Below are 27,088 nucleotides of genomic sequence, written 5' to 3' on the forward strand. Positions count from 1 at the left end.
AGAGTACCTAACACTACTGGCAAACAGAAAAATTTACATGCAACATCTAAATTAAGTTGATTGACATTTCCTGACCTGACCATCTCTATTTTATAAGAGAAACTAAGCATTACTAAGAAGAGCTATGATAACTAAACCAGACACCAATGGATTTTGTGCTGCGGCCCAGGGTTCATTTTCTACTCAATAAAGAAGATGCCTGCATGGTAGCAGGAACCTCCAGATACAACCTCTACAACAAGGGTGAGTGTCCCAGCAAGAACTTAAGCTTCTATAAAACTTAATAAAGAAGCTGAACACATCTGCACAGTCAGATGATTGTCATTATCAAGCTCCCTTTTTGCCACAATAAAGAAGAACAAACTTTTGAAAAGTGGGGCAATTACAGCAGCTTGCTGTTTGCACAGCACTAGACCATGCAAACACAGGCCAGCATTAACTGCGGTGCCACTAAGAACACACAATGGCACATTAGTCAAGCAGTCTTTAGAACTGAATAGTCAAGTACTGCTTCTCTCCTTAAAGGCACAGAAGGACAAAACACACAGACTTGTGTCCAGGGTCTAGGACACAACAGTTTCTTTCCAATGGATGTTCAGGAAGCTTTCAAAAGGGGAGCCCAGAACATGCTCAAGATGTCTCAGAATCAAAAGATTTCAGTGAAATCCGGAATTGTTGCATTTAGCATTTGCAAGCACAGAGTACTTCTGTATTTGAAACTTAAGTGTCATTTTGTTACACCTCGTTGGAGTTAACAAAATAACATTTTCTGCAAGACCATAAGCCATCAGCCAAGCTACAAAACAAGTGAAGCCAGTACAGAAGTTCTGCAGAAGTTTATCTGACCCTTAAGACAGGACAGAGTGATACAAAGGACAGCACCACAGCAAGGATCCAGCAGATGGACTATCTGCAAGACAGGGCTTCTCACAGCAAGAACGCTCAGACCAGATTACCACAGGGAGGTTCGAATTCAGCAAGTGCACACCATGCAAAAGGCTTGTGACATGATACAGAAAAAAAAGCCATTCCTGAAACACTGCTTTGAGACACAGAATTTATTTTTGGATCAGTACCTCAATGGTCTTGCAAACTAAACCTCAAGTAACTTTTCATGGCCCACTCCGACCACCATCAATTTTTTTTATTCAGCAGTTGCAACTGAATAGAAGAGCCATCTGGAATCTGAGGGCACATACCTAGTCTAGCATAAACCTTATCTGCTGCTCCAGTAACTAGATTTCCTTCCTGTGAGATCTCTGGTCATCCACAGAACAAAGTAGAACCCAGTAGTACCAGTTACCAAGTGCAATTCTCAATCTGCTGGTACAGGTCCTTCAGCAGAATTACACAGGACAAAAAAGAAAATAACACAGTACTCTCCCAGAAAACTCCCTCCAGATTTTGTCAGAGTGGACAAAATAACAGTGCTTCCAAACTACAAAATCTACAAACCAGGTGTTTTTTTCAGAGACAGTTTCAGCCTTTTTGAAGAATGTTCTCACCAATATTTTTTTCCAAAATTTTTTATTACAGACACTTCATTATCCTTGGTCCATAATAAATTTTTTGTTTGTTTTAAACAATATTTTGCCTCCTACTCAAGGACTACAAAAAATGTAATCACAGGCACTGTAAAGAAGGAAATTTGCAAATTATGAACTGCTCTGTGGGAGGAAGCAGTGTTTTCCGTTTGTCCTATGACTTGAAAATTACTAACTCGAGTAATAAAAGTCTTGCATCTCATTTGCTGCAGATTCTTTCCATATCAATGTACTGCATTTTCTCCCGAGTGAGGTAAATCAACATCAAATCACTAAAGGTGTTCACTTAATTTATGTGAATTAACAATGCAGCTTTACAGTGAAACAGGAGAAACAAATGAACGAGAAGGTATTAAGGCTTTTAGCTTTAAATGTTCTTGAAAATTAAGTGAAGTTTAAAAAAGCCACCATAAATGCTTCAGCTTCTATATTGTAGGTAAAAATGAAAACCTGTTTGGTCAGTATATACAGAGACTCTCGATATTGTTCTGTTAGTTCTGACCTTGACAGTTTAATTTCAATGAATTCTTCTAAATATGACAACTCTTGTGCCACCATTTACAACTTTCACTTTCCTTTATGGAAAAGCCAGATCCCACTGAACAGTGCCCTTCAGCAGTGGCAAACATTCTTTTTTTTTGGCAAACTTACATAGTTACAGAAACATTTTTGGTCCAACTTGTAACATTAAAAACATAATATAATTCTCAGAATGTTTTTTTTTCTCTGCAGAAGGCAGCTCCAGGAGTATTTATTAGCTGGCAAGCACAAAGACATTATCTTTTCACTTTTACTGCAGTCTTTTGGGATGAGGTTTTTTCTTACCTCTTAATCATTTTTTTAGTTAAACTGTTATTTTGACACTTGAAATGGCCAACCTGAGCATCAGACTAGATTAAAGTATAATTCAGAATTAAAAAATACTAAGCTTCTAAAAAAAACTGATTAACCAACTGTTTATGTTCTGAACATCAGGCCCACCCTGTTTTGCTGTAGTTCTGTATATTTGACTTTGCAGAATAAAACAAAGAACCAATTACGTTTTCAAGTTTGCACTTTCTAAAGTCTAAACACTACTTTTGATATTAAAGAAAGACAATAGAAGGACAAAACCAGCAAGGAACATGGTTCACGCTCCAGGCAAAGCAGCTCAGAATACGGCACAAAAGAGCGTAACTCCGTGATTAGGATGACATCACTTAAAGACCTGTCTATGGACCAAGTTCAGAATTTGCCACAGCCATAAAAGGAAGTATTTTTTAGCACCATGGCTCAAGCAGACCCAGAAATAAAACTACAGCTATCAACATCACTAGACAAGTCATACTACAGACCTTCCACTGTTGGACAAAATAGAATCTTTGGAATTTACGAAATATGAGACCTTAGTTCTGCCTTCAGCAATTCCTGGCAGCGATGCTTACCTTGCAGTGCTCCCATCACACAGTCCCTCACTTGGTCCTATTCACACATCACTTCTCTTCCTCACAATTCACAGTTCACAGAAATTACAGTTTAATTAGAGTGCCTTCAATTTTGCACACATAACATACCTAAAAACATCCATACACTTATTTAACTTCACTCATTTTTGCTCACATCAAAAGAGTCTCAGTCTATCCTGGGCGATACAAAGTTTCAATCTCCAGGAAATGTTAATACTAGTTACCTCTTACCTAGAACATTTCCTGCAGGTACTTCTTCAAGATCTTCCAGTTCTCTTCCCATAAGCAAGTAGAGAGTCTCTAATGTACAGCAAGTCATATGAGGTATTAACGGCAGATCATTTTCAGAGGAGCACTGTGATGACAGCTACAGAGTGAAACAATCAGTGTTGGATATCTATCACTCAGTACTGATAAAAACCTGTCCCTCAAAATCTCTTAGCATTCAAAAGCTAAGAAATACATTCTAAAGTATTTTCATTTCCCTAATTAGTTATTAAAATCCAATATATACTCGAAAATTGTTTCTCTCCCCCCCTTATAAAAATCCAGTCTTGTGGAAAATGAGCAAATGACACCAAAGGAATACACCATGATGTTTTCTCTAATTTTTTGGTATGTGCTACTCTGAGATCACGTTTCATTGTCACTGATAAAACAAATATTTTAAAGTAAATGAGCAATGAACTTCTGCGACCACAATCTGAAAACACTTACCACTATTTTTTTCACCACCATGAACCTTTCTGCTCCCCAGAAATCAATAATTTGTATTCACAAGTTTCCTTTGAATCAAGGTATGCACACATTGGATTTATTATTAGCCAACGTAACACTGTACTTAAACTATTTTGGAAATGTTAAGATTTATACTAAATTTAGACACAATCAGCTATTACTGCAATTACATAAATTAGAAGTAATAGGATCATATAGGTTGAACTTTTTTTAATTATTATTTTTTGAGTGAGCAGTGTATAAATGAGTAAGTCATTAGTGTTGCGAAAGAATGCCATTTTATGGTAACAGTTCACTGACATCTCATTCTTACCTTATGCAAAGACTCAGCAGGATCATATTTTGGTCCTAAAACAAATATCTTTTGCCCCCTTCGCACCATGCCACTGAACACTCTAGCAAAAGCAATGAAAGACTCCTTGTTGTCTGCTTCCTGTTTCATCGCCTTTGAGGTCATGATCTCTGCTTGACCACTAGGCTGTTGCTCCTCACCTAATCACAGAAAAAATTATGAAGAATAGAAGCAGTTTCTGCCTCATCATCCGAAGAAAAGACAAAAAAAAAATTTATCCTACCACATCTGGTGGCACTTTAAAAGACAGCAAGCACATCCCACTCTAACACGCAATAATCTAGCCCTGTGGCTTATACCCCGCTTCTGCATCAATCTCTTACTAGACTTTCGTTTGGTTTTAATGAAACAGTCACTCTCCAAAGCTTAAAGGAATTAGTTACATTGCCATAAAGTATGCTATTGAATCCACAAGGGTCTAGAGGTAAGCTAAAGAAATAAGAATCTTTCTACTCCATCGACAAGGGCAAAAGTCGTTCACTGTGCACCATTCTCCTTGGAGCAAAAACAACATTGAATTTTTTAGCACAGCATGCCCTTCAAGCATCGTCTATCTTTACTTCAAGTCCTGATACCAAGCACAGGTTAGAGTGACAGACATCCATAGCACTACTACAGCATTATGAACTGCCAGCTTTCTTACAAATCACTCTTCATTCTTGGTTTGCATTCCTGTGTTAAACTGTTTGGATTGCCATGTGGATGACTCTCTGTGAGGCACACAGCCCCTTGACAACAGCTAGACTAAACATCCACAGAGCAAAACAGGGAGCAGAGCATTACATACCTCTCGTATCACCAGTGTTCCCAGTCACTTGAGATGAATTTTCACTTTGGGGCTTTCCTGACATCTCCTTTCCTTGGTTTGCTGCCATTTTTTCTGTATGTCTTTGTTTCGCAAGCTCACGCCGATGAGCTATTTCCTCTTGAGTTAAAGGCCTACATTGTATTTTATAACAGTAGTATTTGGGAAAGTCATTTATTTCAAAACAATTAAGTCACAGTAATAGGAATACTGCATTTGGCATAAGTAAAAAGTATTACGGAGACAAAAAGCATTTTGCATATTTTAAGTCAGCTAAAATTAGCAAACTCTTCCTCCTTGGAAATAGGACACCATATTAAACTTAGTAGGTCAAGTTTTCCCCAGTGATGTGAATTCTCACTGATAATTAAACATCAGAGTTACACATATACAAAATCTAACAGCACTGCCTGAAACAAATATCTGTTTGGTTTTTAAACCTGGCCCGACATGAAATCTGCAATACAAAATTATCTTGTAACTTAATGAAATCCAAACAAGAAAATTACTTTCAGATACTAGTCATCTTCTCTAAATGCCCCTCTGTTTCGATTCATTTCCCATATAAATAACTGAATCTGCGATTCTGGGATAATCGCCACAGATTCTCTTAATAATCTATTTTGTTCAGTAATTTCTGTAGTGACAATTTCTCAAGTAAAGCACAGTCAGTCAGGTGCCAACATTACAAACACAGCTTTTAGCACTGTTACTTAGAAGCAAAAAACAGTTAAGTTATGCAGACACCTTTTTTTTTTCATGCAACTAGAATACTTTGGGTTTCAGCTTATTTTTTAGTCTGTGGTTGTTTCAGTTTGGATTTTAGTTTGGCTTGTTGAGTTTGGGAATTTTTGCGTTGTGAGCCATGGAGATATACAGACCTCTGTCCTGAATTAATAAATAACTTATTTCCCAAATAATGTCCCATGCATTTATTTATATTACATTTATATGCTAACTTGAGAGAAGAAACAGAAGAATTCTATTGCAAAACATGTACAACACAACTAGATGAACTAATCAAATATAACTGTAAATATGTTTTGTATATATGCCTGCAAACTTAGTTTCCTGTAAATTATAGCCTTATCTTACATCCAAGTAAGCTTCCTGTCTGAGCTGGTCTGGTAAATCTTATTTGGGAGGCAATTTCACAAACCCACCACATCTACTCAATACGGAAGACAACTACTGAAGACGCTCCAGAAACTTAGAGAGATGAAAGATTAAGATCTTCTTCTGTGAAAAAGCAGATGGTTTCAGCTAAGGGTGTAGTTCAGTACGTAAAAGATCAGGAAAGAACTGTCCCTTGAATGAGACAGCCATTACGTGATAGAAAGCACTTATAAAAACTCTTCCCAACCTCCTAGAAGAAAATCATTTGAGATGTATCAACACCTTTCATTTTACTGTAAAACACAGACATGGTGTAGATTGTTTTAACCACCCCATTCTTTTTGCACTTGTAATGGACTGGATGAATGCTCAGCTATTAGGCCAGATTTAACAGGAAGTGCTTCTTGGTATGAACACAAGCTGTTATTACTATGCCAGGCTTACTAAAAATCTAATAGAGCATTACAGTTCTATCTCATTCTCAACCACACATCCTGGGACAGCATACGATGTATGCATCAAGAATACGAATTTGGACCAAAAAAGCCAAACTGCTGTTCTCCAACAAATTTGCTCTCAACAAACCTGCTAAATGTCCTAATATGATCAAATAAATCATCTGCTGAACTTTAAGAAAATCTCTTCTTGATGAAAATAATTTATTACATCTTAAGAATTTGTGAAAAATGTTCTCAGGCCTAAAATGTTCTATTTTCTTACCTTGGTTTATTGTGTGGTAATGCCTTTGCATCAACAGCAAACATTTTGGAAACAAAGACAATAACTGGGGCAGCTCCTTCACTACTGCATTTCATAAAAGCTGAAGAAACACAAGAGAAAATTGTCTGCATATTTTTTTTCCCCAGCAGTGTGACCAAAACTACGGCTTTCCGTGAATTTTATAGGAACTTACTTTTCATTTCCTATTTCAATGGACACTAAGCTGAAGACAAATCAACAGAAGTAGAAAATTACTCCAGCCTAATCACTTGACAATACTGCCCACAACCTCCTATCTTTTTCACTATAAAATACAATTAGCAAAATTGTAAAAATAGAATTCTTTAGAAAAAACTCCAACTAACACACTGTTTTGATACTTGAAATTGAGTTCATAGGCTGGTTTAGGTTAGAATGACAGAGCAGCTTAGCATTAAAATCAAGCTACTTAGTCAGTATCTCGAAGTATTGTCCCTCCTTTCAAACTAGAAAAGGAGGTCCTGTAAACATTCAGAAGCTCCAGTCATTGGAAATTTGGGTACCCTGCAAAGGGCAGAAGATCCAGACAAAACTCGCTCAGTATTTAGGAAATTCCCTTGAATCACTTTATTCACCCAACTTGGAAGACATTATCAAACACAAAACAGACACAGAACATGAATCATCTTCTACATGACTCCTTTTTCTCAGATGTAAGGTAAAGTGTTAAGGCTAAGAAAGTTCCAAACTTTGGCAAGATATCACTACATGCGAAATAGACTGTGTTGTCCTAACAAAGAGTAGGAAAAGGTAAATTTATTCCAATTACCTTACACTGGTAGGATATTAAATACCATTTGTAGAATACAATGTTTGTCGATGTTGCCTCACCTCCAGGAGAGAACTCCTAACAGCCTGTCAATCTGACATACACATCTCATCTTCAAATGACATTTGCTGCACACCAGGTTTATTTTCATTACTGCTCATAGCAAAAGTCAGATCACTCAGCACAGCCTTCCTAGCCCCATTACAATTTTTGGTGATTATCAACCCCCCTTTTGCTTACTTTTCCATATAAACATCCCACTGTTCAACATGACAGTGTCTGAACACACTACCAAACCCTTTTTGAGGACAAATTCTTAGTCAAAGCTGGAAACTCTACCAGAACTGGACACGAACTCATGATCTCAAGGAAGCTGTCAGTATAACTTAAGCTACCTTCGATGTACTAGGGTTTTGTATCTTCATTTAGACCTCTGGGTGACAAAATATATTTGTTGACATGTATTTTTTCAGGTTCTTGTTTTTATTTACTAATCTTTTATCATTCTGGAATATTGTAAAATAGCTATTGAGTTATACCTTCAGCTGTGGAAATGTTGAAGAGTAACATAGTAACATTTGCAGTAGTTGCTAAGCTACATCTCACCACCTTGTTTTCAGTGAAGAAATTACTTAAAATCTCCTCTTCATTTCAGATTACCAAAGCTGGGGCTAGTTAATCAAAATACTTGTAAAAATGAAATCCCATGTCAAACCTTTACTAGCTAGAAGTCAATGATTTTAATAAAGATGTTGGTAAAATACTCAAATTCTAATTATATGATAACTTCTATTTAGAACTAAAAAGAAATATTAACCTCAGATCCTTCCAAAATTTCCAGTTTCAGTGTCTGAGACTTTACATCACATACAGCTTTTTGTCTAAAAACCATGAAGGAAAATGTTTGGCCGTAAAAGTGACACATCACCAACAAACATCAACAAAGATATTACAAGTAAAATTCATATAAATCTAAGCAGGATTTCCATATAGCTTATTATCCATAGACAAGTAAAACCAAGATAGAAACTCCATGTTAATGGAAGAACACCTGCTCACCACTTTTCAGTTCCTGAGTTTCCGGTGGCAAAGAATCAAATGTTCTAGCTCCAACGCACATTAGCTTTTCTACTCTCTCTGCAGTGATGTCAAGAGGACTGGGAAGTTTATTACACACCATGGCTAAAACAAATTGTTAAGGATATGTATTTATGTTTGTATTTCTTTACTGAATGCAAATAAAAGGAACACAAATGCTCTCAAAGTTTGCTTCTTTGAAAGAACCTCACACACTAATTGTTAGCAACCACAGGTATCTAAAATCCAGTTCTGTCTGTTGCAGCACACAATGCTCCCTCTGGCATCTAGCCACTGGCAGAATGGACAGTTGAGTACAGGTGGCTTAGACTACCTGCAACTGGGAAACTACAATAGTACCATTTGGGTACAATCTATAGAACTAACCAGTACTTGTACATCAGTAATTTGTGTCCATCTGCTACAATATAATATGCATTATATTGCAGCCACTCAATGATCTTAGAGGTATTTTCCAACCGAATCATTTCCGTGGCTCTCTAAGATTGCCTAGAGAGCAAAAGCTGACTGAGAATTAAGTGTATGTATGCCAAAAACATAACATCAGATACTTGGAGAAGCTCATGGACAGAAGAACTAAGATACTACCAAAAAAACCAGACTGGATTATTCTTCAGGAAAAATACTAAACTTGTATATAAAAATATGTAAGGAAAGTGCATGGCTAAACTGCCTCCAGTTTCATAGCTTATTTTCCTAAACATAAAAACATAAACCCCAGTATGTGTGCAAAAGCACAAAGGCGGTAGAACGTAAGACTAATTGTAAATGTGTAACTTCACATTACAACTAAGAAAATAGGTCCAGTTAGCATAGGCAGAGATGTGAAAAAAACAGAACACATCACACAGACAGATACATACATACACATATACCTCGTTGTGATTTGTAACACTTCTGTGTCACACGTGACAGTTCTCCAACTCTTTGAATTCTGAGAACTGTCAACAGAATAAGTAGTACTATCTCTCTTAAAGGATACAGAGGACTGCATCAGATATTGGTAGCCACTGACTACAAATAGCATTAAGCTGAACTTTAGGGTCTGCATGTTGTGACTCCCGTGCACCAATTTTCAGTCCCAAAGAGGTGACAATCTTTTCAATTTTTTCTTTGTCTCTGTGAGGAAAACAGTAAATATATTTTAAAAATCACCACAGCAACGCACAGCAAGTGATTACAACATTTCTTGCCAGAGGATTTTAAAAATCAGCTCAGAACATGGAAAAAGATTCCATGAGAACTTCACCAATCTTCTCACCTTTTCATAACAGCTTCATACAGACTCCATATATTGTCCAGCACCAACTGCACAAACAAAGGTTTCTTTCCTTTTGACTGGTAGAATATAAAAATACATCTAATTATGAGAAATTCCTCACTTCTATAATAGGATTAAGACTCTACTTTTAACTGACCACACCCATAATGAGCACATAAAACCTTTATTCAAAATCAAGACCATTACCTCTCTCTACACAAGATCACTTCAATGGTCCGAGTTATAAGAATGGTATGAGGAACAAAATAATCAGGACATGTAAAAGTGAAAGGTAAGGCCTTCAAATGCAGGAAAGAAGTCTGACAAATACGGAACATGTCTACCTTAAGTCCAGTTACCACCCTTTTATAACTATTAATCCTCACCTATCAAAATACGAAAAGGGAAACTCCTTCTCCCTCTCCTTAACTTTCTGTGGTAGAAATGTCAGTGCATGAAAAAAATGCACTTCTCAGGCCATGGTTTCAGTATAGCATTCAGTGGGATTTCACTAAAGCAAAACAGATTTTCCAAATCCTAAATCCTTAGTGTTGAAGGACTCTTCAAATAAGAGAGAGATCTACTGACTACTCTCTCATTTCTGCAGTTAGTATTCCATTGATCTTCTAAATTGTGTTCTCTGCTGAATCCTTGAAGATGGAATGTCTCTTACTTAATGAGCAGAGATATTTAAGAGCAATTGTGAGCAGTGTTAAATGAGATTTCCTCCACGTAGCTTTTGAATGGTCTATTTTGAAATGTTCTACGCTGCAAGGCCTGATGAAAGGCTATCCTAGTAACATTGTATCTCCACTGATGCCGAGTGGAAAGGCGCTGAGGTAAATTTTCAGAATATATTAGGAAGAATAAAATTAAACAAATGAACCAACCCAACTGAAAACCAGGTATTATTTCTGACAACCTCCTTACCTGATCACCCTTCATTATCCTCTTTGCTTTTGTATTTAAATAGTAATCTCCCCATAAAGTCTTCAGAAGTACTGCAGGCTTGATTCCAATCTTTTGGCTATACAGTTGGGCAAAATGCTCAATGCTGAAGGGAAATAAAATGCATCTCTTATACAAGCATAATGCTGTTTACACACGCTTATCAGCCTAATCAACAGAAATCTGAAATGGAAATCACACACAAATCTCAAATCCTTGTCTGTCTTTGCTTTTACTTAGCTTCCCCTCCCATTCCCTTCCACAGGCTTTGTCAGTATTCAAACCAAAGACATCAGAAAACCCCTTCCAGCCTTCAACCTCACTCACATCTTCTATAAAAGATCTCTTTCAGATTAAAGAACGTGCCAAAATTTGAAGACTTGTTTTCAATTTCCTTTTACACCTATACTCTAGATTTTTCTTACTATAAACGACAGATAATTAAACTAAAAAGACCATTTTATTTTCCCTTTCCTCTGCAGTGACAGGAAATGTTTGTGTTAAACTACAAACTACACGTGGAACTTTATTTAAGAGCTGGACTTTGATTTAATAATCCCGGAGATTAACTTTTTTTTAAAGGTTTTGCAGTATTAAACATGAACAGTATTACTGAGTGCACCTTTTAAACTCTACTGTCTTGAAGACAACTACTCCACCTTGGGGCTAGCAATCCAAGCACACATGTAATCTTGCAACTAATCTGCTGCCCTATGAAACTACCAAGAACAGGACTGAGAACCAGAAATAATACCAAACTCCAATAGGGTAATTCAACAAATTTTCTGAAACTGATATATCCCTAAATTCTTATATTTACTTAAACATTTCTGCAATGTTCTGTCCATCTGTTGAAACAGAAATACATGGATATTAGGTAATAAGATGCAAGAAATATACCTAATGAAAAGAAAAAATCCACAACAACAGATTGAGCATAGATACTTGAGGGCAAACACATAACTTCAAAGCCTGGTACATTAAAAATGAACCACAGTAATGCTATGAACCAGAATTGCTTTGGAATTTTAATTCTATTTGACTAACTAAACAGCTGAAACTGCTGCACTTAATGCCGGTTGCCCGCATTATACTTGTTGCAAGTGTCACTGTAGCTGTAGCTGGTAGTTCAAATCTACTCATGACCAGCTCCTGTACTGCCACACTTTTTTTCCTCAGAAAATGCCACCAATTGATAAAATACCAAATTTACCAGGATGGACACTAGTGGGCTCAGCAGCTGCTCTGTAAATGCAACAGTAAAATACTGGTAGTATTTTCAGCTGTTAGAACTGATTAGATACAGTTGCATATCACAGAAAAATATAAAAAAAATCTTTATAAATATCAACTGAAAATACTTTATTTGCAGTAATCAATGACAAAAAAAAAAAAAGCAAAACCCAAACACCACTCTTACCCAAAGCCCCAGCCATCAACTGCACTGGCAAATACCACATTTCCATGGTCTGGTGAAAAATAAAGATGTGAATCATCAGTATCTTCCAAGCCAGCACTCCAGTCATAAATTTGCTCTGCTCCTGATGCAGTGTCTGAAATACTTTCACTTTCTGTTCCTTTCTCAGCTCTTTCTTCTAAGACTTTGGAGGTAAAGAGTGTTCCGGTGACTGCATTGATCTGGGATGTGTAAAAACACACAGATTTGTTTGCCATTTAAATGAAATTTCCCTTCTTCAAGACATAAAAAAGAGGACGTTTTAACAAGATAGCATGCCTCTAATCCACTTTGCAACTTGAAACACAGACCTTGTGTTTCTGAGCTTGTCCACCTCAAAGACAAATGGACTTTGATGAGCCTAAAATTACAGCTCCAACATCATGCACTTTTCAAGTCAAAGTCAGGATTCAATCAGATATAATGTAACATATGTAATACACCATGTCTCACAGAACAAGGAATGGTGAAACAGGAACTTGTTATTGACAACACAAAAACAACAAAAGAGGGCCAAAGAGGAGCCAGGTAGATAAGAGCTTTAAAGTTCTGGGACAAAACGTTTTATGACAACTTAAGTTATAATTTTAAAGGGTAATTAACTTTATCCCTGAATAAATCCATCAATATCAGAAGCAGTTTAAAAAATATTCTTTGTCTACCTCCAAAGAAGTTTAAGCAATCTAACAGGAAGAACAAAACATTCAGCGTATTATTTCTAACCAGGAGGCATTTAATATTTTTATCATATGAACCTCAAAATTAAATAGAAATAAAATGTGTCTCAACATGAAAAAATTAAGACAAGATGTTATGGCACTTGTTTCCACAAAGTAAAAAAAACCAGTTTTGCTGCAGTGAATTATTCCAGTGGTAAAGCAGTGAAAATTACAGTCTCTCTCAACTCAAGGATGGAGAAAAGGGGGAAGAAAGTAAGCTCAACAAAATCTGCTGCACGAATACCTGTTCTAAGATATTCTTAAGGTGCAAGTATGCCTCCTGTGGGGTGAGCTTGCGCTCCACAATCAAGCGATCGATTTTATTGATGACCAGCACTGGACGTATATTTTCTAGCCATGCTTGCCGTAGAACTGCTTGAGTCTATCAAAAAGGACATAGTCTTTATTTTTTTTTGAAAAATCACAGAAAGCTTGGTATTACAAATAAGACAGAATGTTAAAGAAAACGACGACATAATTCTAATATTTAACTAAATGTGTAATAAAGGACAGGTTGACATTCAAACCAGAAACCTGACTCCCACAGCATACAGTGTTGGTTATCACTGAATTCTACAGATGGCAGAATGTGACAGCAAAGCCAATCTCTCTTTATTGAAATATCCCACAAAAAAAAGCATTCTTCATGTAATTTTGTGGGGTTTTTTACCTTCTGTATCCTAAAAGCACATGTAAAATTATGACTTCCCTTAAGACATCTATTTCTTCTCCTGACAAATATTCCATGACCTGAAAAACTACATATCCACTGTTTCAACCCTGTATCACTACACCCACTCAGCACTGTACTCAGCACAGCTATGACACTAACCTACCCTCTTTTACATCTCAAGTACATGGTCATTTATCAAAGGTTTGAAAAACCTTCTTACGCCAACTCATCTTTTATTTCTATGTTATACGTTTAAGACTTTGCTTACTGTCCTCTCTGTCCTCTTTATTTAATATACTTTATTTTACCTGTGGACAGACTCCTTCAACAGCATCCACCACTATGATGCAACCATCACAGAGTCGGACAGCAGTAGACACTTCAGAAGAAAAATCCACATGCCCTGGGGAGTCTATTAAATTAATCAGATACTCCTGATCACCTAAGACCAAACAAATTACTATTTCAGAACAGTTTTTTAAAAAATACAGTTTTCAGCCATCTAGTTACACTGCTTAAAATATTTCTTTCTAAGTGCAAAATCTGCAGTAACCATCACATTTAAGAGAAATTCCACTGGGACAGGAAGACTGTCAGCAACATGCCACCTTATGGCTTGTGCCCAGTTAATTTTAATTTCACTCATAACACCAATCTTCACCTTTCAACGGCAAACTGTCTTCAGAAAATTAAAAACAATACCATAACAGCCAAATAAACAGAAAGAAAAACCCAAACCCAGAACCAGCTTGTAGTAGCATTACAAACAGATCACCAGCTAAAACCAAATCAACTGCTTAACAGACTGCATTGTAAAGATAGATCATGTCAGACTATCATTAAAAATAAATCCTACATTTTTGATTAAACATCTCATTTCAGCCTTGTGATTTTTCAAAGTAACATGCTTTTGACTCCCTATTACTAAAATACCTTCAGTACATGAAAACAGAAGATTTCCCTATTTTCTACACTACTCCCTTGCAACAACCTGCTTAGCAGAGACTCCAGGCAACTTTTGATGAACTCACTGCATTCATCATCAGCCATAAACAAGAAGAAACAACTTTCCTGTTTCAGAAATTGTATTAAAGTCTAAATTTCAGTACAACACAAAAGTAACAGACACAAAAGGTTCTAACCATCAAAATGCAGGTCATTTCCAAATCAACAATAAACCAGCCACAGCTAAAAAGTTAGCTGGAAGATTGCTGACTTAAATCACTTTTCATAGTCAGATGCAGCTGCAATGGAAAGACTAATGATGGCTTGTCTGTTCACGCAATTTCTCTGACAGTTTTTCCATTTTCTAGACAGCTCTGTTAGCAACACACTTCATGCTTTTCATCCACCTCACTGAGAAACACGAAGTCATAATGAAAACAAAACCATTAACTGCACTATAACCCCCCGAATATTTATAGCAAAGTAGAACAAGCTCCTTGACATATGTAAGACTGAAAAAACAATCCAAAACGTTGTTGGCTTTTGAAAGAGAACTTGCCTTTCAGTACCATTACTTCAAGACTCAAGATCAAATACAAAGATTTAGAAATAAAAGATAAATAGAATTACTCCACTTGCACCCACAACTGAAGACAGTTTTCCTAAATCTGAGATGGAACTTGATCATCTTGGTTAACAGCTGAATAAATGCCTAATATATGTCTTCACAGACTCATGGTCTAACACTGAGAAACAAAAAAAGTATACAAAAAAGTGCAAACAAAAAATCTCAAGACCAACCAAATACATTAAGTTCATATTTGCCAGTACCAACAACTTACCTTTCACAAAATGCAAAGAAATTGCACTAGATTTCATTGTTATTCCTCGGACCTGTTCATCTTCTCTGCTGTCCAGGTATCTCAGCTGAGTAAGACGCAAAAGAAAAAGAAACAAACCTGTAGAACTGCCTTCACAAGTTGCTTATCAACCATCAAAGAGCATGACAGTGAGAAAATGAAGTTTAGCAAGACTGGAAATGGCATTTCCTTAAGAATCACTAATTCACAATGCCAGCACAAGCACACGAGAATTTTGTGGAAAACAACAGCATAACTCTACCTTTCCTGCCAAGCGGCTAGAGATTATTCCATTGCTAGATATTAGACAATCAGCTAGAGTAGTTTTACCTGCAAAAGAAAAGATTTTATAGTTTAAGTTAATGCAGACAGGATTAAAAATGCTGAGCATATCTTGTTTTCTGAGATGTCAACATGAATAAAGGCTGCAAAACATAAAAAAATACAAGCTAAACTTTAAAAAAAATCTGATTACCCAATTTCACCTGCTGGGTGCACATGAATTCATTTTTGATGAGTGGATGCATAACCAGAAAAGTAGCTGAAATAGCACAGAGGGCATCGGTACCTCAAAGTATCATGCAACTAAACAAAATAAAATGTGCAGTTATTATTCCCTCCTATTTAACAAACTCCTTTCATTGAGTAAATGTAAAATTACAACAGCCTAATTTATACACGTGAATCCATGCCAACATTCAGCATCAGGAAAGTGGAAGATACTCCGTTGCAACTATTCTAAATTACTAGTGTAATGCTCCCTGAAGTTCTAAAGGAAAAGCCTGGAATAGGACAAAAGAAATGCGCATAAAGCACACTGAGTCGGGACTGAGGTAGTTTAAGGCTGTGTCCATGAAAAGCTATTGCTTTTAAAACGGTGAGCAAAACACCCCACCGTCATTCACACCAACACAAACGCAGGCATTCCTCACAAGGTTTCTGCCAGTCACAAGCACCGCTCTTACCATGATCTACGTGGGCTAATATGCAGATATTTCTGATACCAGAAGTCTTCTTCTGGAGGTCAGCTATCTTTCCCACACCTGTAAGCACCATGGTTAGGGAATTCTGTCAAAAGAAAGTATTTTATTTAGAAATCACCGAAGAAAACACTTTATTAAAAAAAAAAAAAAAAAGTAAAAATGAGGTGGGGCTGTGCTTAGAGCTGCTCATGAGGGAGGCCTCCCCTGACAGGCGGAGCGTGCGACGCTCCTCAGCCTCCACCTGCACTACACCGGGGACATGAGACACATAAGAGCGCCTGGGGCACTCTTATCTGTGTAGGAATCACATTGGGTTTGGTCAGTTTTCGCAGTCACACGAAGCTGCCAGGAAAGCCATAACCTCGCTCTTTACATTCGGGCAGCGCAGAGGCCGGGGTTGCCCCCTCCTCATCCCGCCTCTTCGGCTGGGCATCGCCAAACGCAGTCGCCGCCAGGCTGCTCCCCAGCCTGCTCCACGCCCTTCAACACTGCGTTGCGGACAGCCGCCTCACGGACCGGTGCCACCAACTTTACCCGAGGTTTCCACACCGGATTCGGCCGCGCTGCCACGAAGGGTGCTCTAAGCCCGGGGCTGAGGCGGGGCAGGGGGGAGGCCACGCCGCATGCCCGTCCCGCGCCCCTCTCCTGCCATGCGCATGTCCGTGCCCCTTGTCCCCCCCAGTCCTCACCCACCCCGCACCGAACGGCTCCCGGAGAAGCGGCTCCTCGACCTTCGCTCCTTCTCGCTGCCCGCACCCGGAAGTCCGCGCCCGCCCTTCCGCCTTCATCCCGCCCCCGCCGGCTCGCGATGCCTGGCGGACGCCGCCGGAGGGCGCTCGCCGCCGCTGGGCGACGCAGCGCTTCCTTAGTTACCGCGACGGAGGCGCTGGGGCGGCCGCGCCAGCATGAAGCAGCCTCGCTGTCTGTGTCAGATTTGTATCTGCGGGTAAGCAGCCCCGCGGGTCGCCACCGGCTTCGGGGAGCGGGGGGGAGAATTCGGGTCCCAGGATGGTGTCCCCCAGGAAGATAACAGCTGCTGCCGCTCAGCACCCCGCAGGCCCTGAAAAGCCGCTCCCGTGTCTAGTCGTGGCGAATGTTTTAGCGCTGAGAAGGCAGAACCCGGGCAACACTCCCATTTCAACAAGTTCTGGCTACTCCTTTTTTCAAAGAGGGATCGTCTCAGTAAACATGAAGAAATATGTTTGAATCAGGTAGGGGAGAAAACCTGATCATAAATGCGTTAAAACAGAAAAGAAAGGAGAAAGTTTTTCAGAGCAAACTAACTAAACCTCAGGATAAGAGTTTCCATAAAGCAGACCCAGCTCTTACGAAGGACTGCACCGAAGGGATCGTCAAGAGAGTTCTGGCTGAATCAGCCTTGACACAAAGCTGTGCCAGCCCCGCAGCTTTGGAAATGGGTTTAACGCGCCTGCCTTTCCAGCGGCACACCCAGCAACAACCTCCTCTGTGAAGGGCGGCCCCACTCTTTGTATTCCATTATCCCCTAGAGAGACGCGCAGGTCGGTGTCGTGCTATAGCCTCTGGCCCGGGGTGGTTGATTTAAGAGGTATTTTCTTTGTTTAGAGGGACCTATAAGCAATATTATCAGTGCCATAAAGTTAAAAAAAAATCACAGATCCAATTTCCCAAAATCACAAGGGATTTAAACCTTGCATAATTCAGATAGATCTTTATAGGTTCAGAGACAATAGCTTTAACAGTTTCAATGTCTTCCTTTTCTACTTTAAACAAAATGGCAGCATAAGCTGCAGGCTTCATTTCAAGGCTTGTGTAGCGGTCACACACCTTATCTGCTTCTGTGTGGGAAGTCTGTCCATAAGCCACTTCTTTTTATTTGAGAGGCAGGTAGTATGTAAAACTTATGTTCTTTGGGGCTAAGATTGTGAGTCTAGTTTGCCCCATACATTTGTTTCAAAAGTTCCCTTTACAAGGAAAGAAGAGCTTCCAAAATTCCAGAATGAACTGCATTGTACCATACACAGTCCACTCCCTAAAGGCTTGCATCTGAGTGCTAGTGTTCATACTTAGGGGTTGAAGAGTTAGACCTTTAATCAGACAACCATTTTAAGATTTTTAAGACTACTTTTAATAGATTCCTTCTTATTAGACTCAGCCACTTTTCTGCGCTTATTAGGTGATCTTTTCAAAACACATTATAGCATTTGGATCCTCACAAGTCCATGGGACCGGATGGGATCCACCCTAGGGTGCTGAGAGAGCTGGCAGCTGAGCTGGCCAAGCCACTCTCCATCATTTATCAGCAGTCCTGGCTCACTGGAGAGGTCCCTGAAGACTGGAAGCTGCCAATGTGATACCCATTCACAAGAAGGGTCATAAGGAGGAGCCAGAAAACTACAGACCTGTGAGCCTGACCTCAGTACCAGGCAAGGTCATGGTAATCTTGGGTGCCATCACAAAGCACCTACAGGATGGCCAAGGGATCAGGCACAGCCAGCATGGGTTTAGGAAGGGCACGTCCTGCCTCACCAACCTGATCTCTTTTTATGATCAGGTTCCTGCCTGGTGAATGTGGGGAAGGCTGTGGATGTAGTCTACTTGGACTTCAGCAAAGCCTTTGACACTGTCTGCCACAAGAAGCTCCTAGCCAAGCTGGCAGCTCATGGTTTGGACAGATTCACTCCGTGCTGGATCAAGAACTGGCTGGATGGCAGAGCTCAGAGAGTGGTGGTGAATGGTGCCACATCCAGTTGGCAGCTGTCACTGGTGGTGTGCCCCAAGGATCAGTGCTGGGCCCAGTCCTGTTCAATATCTTTATTGATGATCTGGACGAGGGCATTGAGTCCAGCATCAGTAAGTTTGCAGATGACACCAAGCTAGGAGCAGGTGTAGATCTGTTGGAAGGTAGGAGAGCCCTGCAGAGGGACCTGGACAGGCTGGATGGGTGGGCAGAGGCAAATGGGATGAGATTTAACAAGGCCAAGTGCAGGGTTCTGCACTTTGGCCACAACAACCCCAAGCAGCGCTATAGGATGGGGACTGAGTGGCTGGAGAGCAGCCAGGAGGAAAGGGACCTGGGGGTACTGATAGATAGTAGCTGAAGATGAGCCAGCAGTGTGCCCAGGTGGCCAAGAGAGCCAATGGCATGCTGGCCTGCATCAGGAACAGTGTGGCCAGTAGGATGAGGGAGATTATTCTTCCCCTGTACTCAGCACTGGTCAGACCACACCTTGAGTACTGTGTCCAGTTCTGGGCCCCTCAATTCAAGAGAGATGTTGAGGTGCTGGAACATGTCCAGAGAAGGGCAACAAAGCTGGTGAGGGGCCTGGAGCACAAATCCTATGAGGAGAGGTTGAGGGAGCTGGGCCTGTTTAGCCTGGAGAAGAGGAGGCTCAGGGGTGACCTGATTGCTGTCTACAACTACCTGAAGGGGCATTGTAGCCAGGTGGGGGGTGGCCTCTTCTCCCAGGTAACCAGCATTAGAACAAGGGGACACAGTCTCAAGTTGTGCCAGGGTAGGTATAGGCTGGATGTTAGGAAGAAGTTCTTCCCAGAGAGAGTGATTTCCCATTGGAATGGGCTGCCCAGGGAGGTGGTGGAGGCACCGTCCCTGGGGGTCTTCAAGAAAAGCCTGGATGAGGCACTTAGTGCCATGGTCTAGTTGACTGGATAGGGCTGGGTGGTAGGTTGGACTGGATGATCTTGGAGGTCTCTTCCAACCTGGTTGATCCTATGATTCTATGATTCTATGAATGCCAAAACCACACAGGAACTGGTCAGTGCTGAGCATGCTCAAAGGTGAATTTACAAAACAAGTCCAGTGCTGGGGACTACTCAGTTTTTAATAGCTGATGTACTTTCTATCCTCTCAAGCTTAAGATTCAAGGACTTTTGCAGTGGCATAAGATGCTGTCGAGGAGGTATGATAATAATGTTCAAACTGCTATGGTAGAGACTTAAGCTTGGTTGGATTTTTTTAAAATAAACCACAAAAATATTCTCAAAACTGCCTTGTGCAGAGCAGTGACTGGATTCTGCATCATCTCCTAAGATATTCCATGTTGATTTCTTATTTTAGAAGTGATATGGTTTTAAGTCGAGAAAGTATGATCTGGTGGATTTGGGACTACTTCTATAAAGAGGACGCATTTTTATTTTCCTATTTCCCATGTGTTCTACAGGTGCTAATAAAGACAAAATGTATCCCTTGCAAGCAAGTAATATCTATTAGCAAACAGAGGATGTTAAATATGATATCCAAAGGAATAAAGCATCTGATGTAGATGTATTCTAGACACTCAAGAATAGTTTTGTGCAGTTCAAGAGGAACCTAAACATAAATAAAAAACTGTTATTTTGAGGGTGGTGGAGCACTGGAACAGGCTTCCCAGAGAGGTTGTGAAATCTTTTTCCTGGAGAGTTTCAAAGCCTTCCTGGACACCTTCCTGTGCAACCTGATCTGAGTGAACCTGCCTTAGGAGGGGAGTTGGACTAGGTGATCTCCAGAGGTCCCTTCCAACCCCTACCATTCTATGATTCTGTGAAAAACAGTGTACAGAACTGCATAAGTTTAGTTTTGACATACACTGCTGCTTAATCTTCATCTCAATCTGTCAGCCTTTCTCCACTTACTGCACTCTCATAAAAGTATAGAATCTCAAATAATCTAAGTTAAAAGGGAAGAGGAAGATTTCTCTGAAACAGGAATATGTAAGCCTTCACACTGACCACACCTAAATGCTCTCAAGCTCAGTGAAAAACACCAGGTCTCCTGTCAACACTAAGATAGTAGAAGACTCTCAATAATACACTGTCCATTCATAATTTCTGGCTTTCAGACCATAGGGTCTGTAATGACAGTTGAAATGTCAAACCCTTTGGAGTGTTGTTTTTTTTTTTTTTTTTTTTTTTTTAATAAGTTTTTTTTTGTTATGATAAATATAAGCCAAACACTTTTAGCCTCCTCATTCTTTGTCGATTTTTGTTTTTCACATACAGAAATTTGCAAGACACATTTTTTTCTTCTTTTCACTCTGTTTATATCTGAACCAGTATTGCAAGTTGTCAGCCATGAATAAGGAGAACATTGTTTGTTATGGATCTCCTTAAAGGAGGTTTTAAATGTGTCAGCCAACGTAAGATTTTCAAACTATACTTGAAACAAGCTACCAGAGATGTGCAAATTTGAATGAATGTAACAAGATTTTCAAAGCGATGCAGAAAAAAATATCTGCACCTAAAATGTTATCTATAACTTACACAAAATGGCAAGGTATAAAGAGGAAATTGTCACAAGATGCCCCTTTTGATGCAGGGGTGTCATTAAAATAAGTGTCAATAACTAGCAGATATCACTGAAATAAAACCTATTAAACCTGTCGTTACTTCCAAACAAGCAGGTCTGGGATAGAGTATTTTGGCCTTAAAAAAAACAGTTGAAAAAGGCCTGCAGAACACCAGGAGCACAGGTGAGATTTCACACACCACCCCCCACCACCCTGAAAGTTTATCAGAAAATGCTGAAGTCAAGAGTTGTGGTCAAAAAAGATGAGCAAATGCACAGAAATAAAAAGAGATGAGGCAAAACTGTAAACAAAGGGAAAATGTGAGAGAAAAGAGGCATGGGTAGCTATTTTTACAAATAAGATTAGTAAGGTAATTTAAAGACTTTAAAAAGAGAGGAACATGCGTGTTAGCAGTAGTGTGCTTTCAAGGACTGCCATCACCGTTATGCTTTGTGTCTCTTGGAGCTTGGGTTTTGACCAAATTGGAAATTTACCCCCAGAGTGAATTTACCGTGCTACTCGTTGTTTTGGAAGGAAAATGAAGTTGTACTTACAGAAGTAGACTAAACATAAAAGGCAATAACATGTACAAGATATATTTACATATATTTAGAACTCAGCAACAATACAAGTATCCCCTTGTATAATAATTCATCACTTCCCCACCCTGGGCAGTCCAGAGGGATTGCTAGCAGCCTCCCCACCCCCTTTGCCCTTCCCAGCAACTCTGAGACAGAATATGAGTCAGTTTGAGCCAGCAAAAGTGCAGAAGGGAGATATGGAAGCCGCGCAAGCAAGCAAAGCTGCAGAGAGAAAAAAAAGGCAGAAGCAAGTCTGTGCTACCAAGAAAAAGCTACCCAGCAACCGGGAATGATATAAACTTTGCAGTTATTGCTATTCTGTGTCCTATCCGTAACTTTATTTACCTTCTAGTCAAAGTCTCTGGAAAGTCCCTGTTCTTGTTGCAATTAGAAACTAGGCTGAAGTACTAGCCTCCAAACCGTAACAATGTCCTACACTAAGGACCAACTATGTTGCTGATCCTGCTTATTTCTGCATTCCCACACTGTGCTCTGGGACCTGTGCCATAAGCACAGTGGCTTGTGTTTTTATCACTCAGCAAAGATATCCAGCACAAGCTGCTGACACTGTTCAATCCTCTCTGTTATTCACTCCCAGTAGACAGGGTATGGGGTTTCCCCAAAAATGAAACTAAAAGGGTTTCATCTGTTGTATTTTACCCAGGCACCATCGTTGCCCTCGTGTACCAACAAGGATTTATGATAATGGACAACAGCTGTGCCTCACAACTGAGTATGGGGAAAAATACCCTGTCTACAGCAATGTCTCTCCTCCCCGCAGCCTCAGGCCAAAGCAAGAGTACCAAGGGCACCATGGGAGAATGGAAGGAATGACAACGTTTAAGTAAGATGTGTTTTACAATTATTCCATACACTTTCTCCTACATTCTCTTTCACAGGGGAACTGAACACTGTATTGCAATCATTTCCAAAATTCAATCTTTACACTTCTAGCATATTTGGAAGTATAAATTTTGAGTGTAGAAATGCAGCTACTGCAAATAGATGCTAAAAAATAGTGAAGCATACATGCAACAAGACTTGCACTCATACAGCATCCTTCAGTCTTTAATGATAATTTAAATTTTTTCTTCTACTTTTCAGCCTGTTTGAAAAATCTAGGTCTTGTTGAGCATGAAAAAGCTGGCAAGCTGCAGAACTTTGTGTAATACATGTGTGGAAGCAGGGAGTGGGAAATGAAAACTTAAAAAAGAACAGCTTTTGTTTTTGCTTTTGGTTTGTTGTTGCTGTTGGTTGGAGGGTTTTTTTGTTGGTTTTTTTTTTTTTTTTATTCAGATAGTTCTAAATTATTAGGATTTTGAAGAAAGCCAACAGTAAAGGTGTGTCTTGCCAGTGTACAGACTGATGTTCAGTTTGCAAGATTAAAGAGCTTTTCTTCCAAGAGTTAGAAAAAGGCATCATGCATTCATCATTAGTGATATGACAGGAGCAGAACCTTTACTTTTTCCATTATTGTTTCCCTTTTAAGCTACAGGAGCTAGAAGTGTAACTTCTTTCTTTGTTTATTAAAAAGCCCAAAGGGGACATGCATAGAAAGGCCAAATGACATCTGCAAGATTTTGTACTGCATCTATATGTATATATCACCTGCATACATGATGTACACCCTTTTAATGTAATGTGCCTATATGAAAAGAGTGAAATGCTGTTTCTGATTACCTTCTCCCCATGCAGTTAGTGAATGTTGCCCCTGGTAATAGATCTTTGCTCTGCTTCTGATTACTGGATCATTTATTTGTAAAAGCACAGCAACATTTTTTAGGCTCCTTTCAGATGTTTAAAGAGCATTTTTAAACTGAGACTTGGAGAATTGAAGAAGTGGCTTCACTATCTTCCTTTAAATAAAAGCTATATCATGCATCCAAGACCCTAATTTTCTTTCCTTTAATGTACAACATCAGATTGATTTTTTCAGAGTAACGTTTTGAAGTTGTTGTTTTTCCATAATGAAAAAAAAAGTGAGTTTAACCAGTGTTTCCTTTTCCACAAATTCAGATCTGATTACTTACCATATGATATTGTGAAGCAACCTTTTCGGGTACAAGAAGAGTATAAACCAAAGTCAGGAGAGATGGAACTTAGAACCACATACCAGGAAGATTATAATGCTTATAAAATACAACCAGTGACATTAGCAAGACTTCTAGAGAGAGAACACACTACAGGAGGAAAATTCAATACCATACCAACCTATCAAGGTAATGATCTATGGCACCTTTACAAAAAGAAATAACCAAGCCATGATAGAAAGCAGGTGATAATGCCTTGAGATGTACAGCAATCCAGTTGTTTAGAGCTTATGTCTCGTAGGCTTTCTTTGCTAGGAGAGAAAGTTTAGCACATGCTGGGTTGGGTTATCTCAGGCAACAGTTGATTGCAATTGAATTACCAATATATCTTTCAGATAGCTTTAGCTCACATAACACATTTTTCCATAGAGTAGGTCCAGTTGGTTTTAGCTTTTTGTCTTGGTATTGTGTGATTTGCGTATCAAGCTAGAAATGATCACTTTGTATACAAACTATTCCATTGCAAAGGCACTAAATATCTTTTAAAGTCATTCTGGAAAGTGATCTTGGTGTACTTCATACCCTAATTTTCTACATACAATGTTACTGAATTTGTTGCACGTAACCCCAGGTAAAAGTGGAAATAAATAGAAGAGTACTACTTACTAAAGTAATGAAAATCAAGATGTTCCTGCTTATGAGGGCCAGTGGCATGGAAAAGGTAGTTGAAATAAATGAGAACTGAATATGGCTACTGAATCGGGAAGTTTGAATGCTTGCTCCAAAATTAGCAGAGAAGAGGATGTAATGGCAGATAGACTTGAGAGCATAGAATTTGGGAAAAAAAGTTCTTTAAAAAAAGGAGAAATAGTTCACTAGATACATTCCTCTGTATTTATATTTATTAATCGTGAATCATTTATAAGGAAATTAAAATATTTCTGTTTAGCCTGCTTGTAAGTGTTAAGTTAGCAAATGATGGAGAATTTAGCCTAGTTCCAGCACACAAACAAGACAGCATGTAGGTGCTGCATTAAAATGTACATTAGCTGTTCATTAGGAAGGAAGGAGAGAACAATGAAGCTGAGATAAGTACAGTGATTGCTAGACAAGTAGATTTAAACTGATTGTGAAGAAGTTTAGACTGGAAAGTAAGTTTTGTAACTAAAGCAGAGAAATCTGTTTGTAAAAAACAAACAAACAAACAAACAAACAAACCCCAAAACCACAACAATAAAACAAAAAATCCCAAACCAGAAACAGAAAAAAATAATCCGAACAAACTTTAAGATGATGTCACATTGATACAGAAAGTGAGAGGATTCTCCCAATCAGTAGTGAACGTGACCCACTGATTCTTCAGTCTAGTGTATTTGTTTAAACTTCTAAGTAGAATGTAAGATACTATATATCTGTAAACAGCTCTTTTCTGCACAGAACACACTAAATCTGTACATAAACCATTAACTTTTATCTCAAGGAAATAGTCAAAATGGGACATCATGTACAGGTTTTTGACTGGTTTTAATCATACCACTTATAGGAGACAGTTTTGTTGTATTACAAATGCACTGATGACATAATTCTTACTTGCAACCATTTTATTTGTTTTGCAAGGTTTAATACCAGAAGAATTTGGCTTAAGTTTGAAGAAATTGTCTTAAGTAATAACATTTGTGTGGTGAAGTTTTGTTTTTTGCCTTAAAGATGACTATAGGTTGTGGACAGTTCAAAGACAAGAACCTAGTAAGGTGGAGGATACATACCGGCCACCTACAGTGAAGTTTGGAAACTCTACTACATTTCAGGATGACTTTGTTCCTAAGGAACTGAATCCCAGACAAAGCTTTAAACCTCCTTGTGCAGCCAAGCTTTCAGATGTGCCTTTCGAGAGCACTACTAGCCACCGCACTTCTTATATCGCTCATCAACTAGGACCAAAACTTGTAAGACTGAGAGAAGAATACAAGCCCAGCAGCCAACCCTTTGAAGATATCACAACCCACCAAAGTGATTTTAGAGGGTTGCCTGGGCAACTTGCAAAAAACTGCAAGCGTGAATATGCAGAAGTTGGATCCAATGCTCATTTTACTGAGTCACTGAATTCCAAGATCGTTTCCAGCCATGGCTCGTCTCCTTGCCTGAGGTCCACAAAACAAAAGAGTACATACCTTCCTCGGGCAACATGGATTTGAACTCCACCACCCGTCTTGACTATGTTAAGCATGAGATTTCTCCTACTGTCCCTATAAGACCAGTTTCTAATCAAAGAATAACCAATGCCCCTTTTCAAGGGACCACTACTACAAAAGAAGACTTTAAAGCTTGGGATAGCTACCAACAAGAAAGTACTAAGAAACAACAGGAAAAAACAAAACCCACCGGAAAATTTGATGATTTAACTACATTTAAATCTCACTTCGTACCACATCAGATCGCTCCAGCTCAGAGTTGCAAACCTGTACGAGCTGTAGTTGTCAGCTCGGCTCCTTTTCAAGATGAAACTATGTATCATACAGAATATACTCCAAAGAAACAAAGCTTCTGCCCAGCAACTTGCCTGTCTCCTCCAGGTTATGTCTACATAGACACGGATTCTTGTGGCCACAAATTCTTCTACCAGCTTACCCCAGAATTTTCTGAATCAAATAATAATCTTATTCCAAAGGAAGTAGCTGTTGTGTCATGATACTCACATGCAGTATTTCAAACACCAGGTGGAATAGCTGGGCTCCTACTTGT

At 39.1% G+C, this 27,088-nt stretch overlaps 2 protein-coding genes across 2 annotated transcripts in view; one reads left to right on the forward strand and one right to left on the reverse strand.

The window, feature by feature from the left end:
- The window catches only part of EFL1 (elongation factor like GTPase 1), a 36,135-nt gene extending 18,944 nt beyond the window's left edge, over window positions 1-17,191 (reverse strand). The window contains exons 1-15 of the mRNA XM_064158170.1: window positions 17,165-17,191; window positions 16,454-16,556; window positions 15,751-15,818; window positions 15,471-15,555; window positions 13,992-14,125; window positions 13,255-13,392; window positions 12,256-12,473; window positions 10,818-10,941; window positions 9,888-9,964; window positions 9,609-9,745; window positions 8,588-8,710; window positions 6,721-6,820; window positions 4,867-5,018; window positions 4,041-4,219; window positions 3,221-3,356 (exon numbers count right to left, since the gene is read on the reverse strand). Coding sequence (XP_064014240.1) covers window positions 3,221-3,356; window positions 4,041-4,219; window positions 4,867-5,018; window positions 6,721-6,820; window positions 8,588-8,710; window positions 9,609-9,745; window positions 9,888-9,964; window positions 10,818-10,941; window positions 12,256-12,473; window positions 13,255-13,392; window positions 13,992-14,125; window positions 15,471-15,555; window positions 15,751-15,818; window positions 16,454-16,544 — 1,762 coding nt within the window. The 5' untranslated portion in view covers window positions 16,545-16,556; window positions 17,165-17,191. The remainder of the gene's footprint in view (window positions 1-3,220; window positions 3,357-4,040; window positions 4,220-4,866; window positions 5,019-6,720; window positions 6,821-8,587; window positions 8,711-9,608; window positions 9,746-9,887; window positions 9,965-10,817; window positions 10,942-12,255; window positions 12,474-13,254; window positions 13,393-13,991; window positions 14,126-15,470; window positions 15,556-15,750; window positions 15,819-16,453; window positions 16,557-17,164) is intronic.
- Window positions 17,192-17,351: 160 nt separating this feature from the next.
- SAXO2 (stabilizer of axonemal microtubules 2) lies at window positions 17,352-27,082 on the forward strand. Its single transcript, XM_064157129.1, is given in 5 exon segments — window positions 17,352-17,417; window positions 22,981-23,160; window positions 24,333-24,535; window positions 26,054-26,437; window positions 26,440-27,082. Coding segments are annotated over 5 exon segments (1,404 nt in total). The 5' UTR covers window positions 17,352-17,376; the 3' UTR covers window positions 27,036-27,082.
- Window positions 27,083-27,088: the final 6 nt, after the last annotated feature.

This window comes from Pogoniulus pusillus, chromosome 17 (assembly GCF_015220805.1).
Source record: "Pogoniulus pusillus isolate bPogPus1 chromosome 17, bPogPus1.pri, whole genome shotgun sequence".
Lineage (NCBI taxonomy): Eukaryota > Metazoa > Chordata > Aves > Piciformes > Lybiidae > Pogoniulus > Pogoniulus pusillus.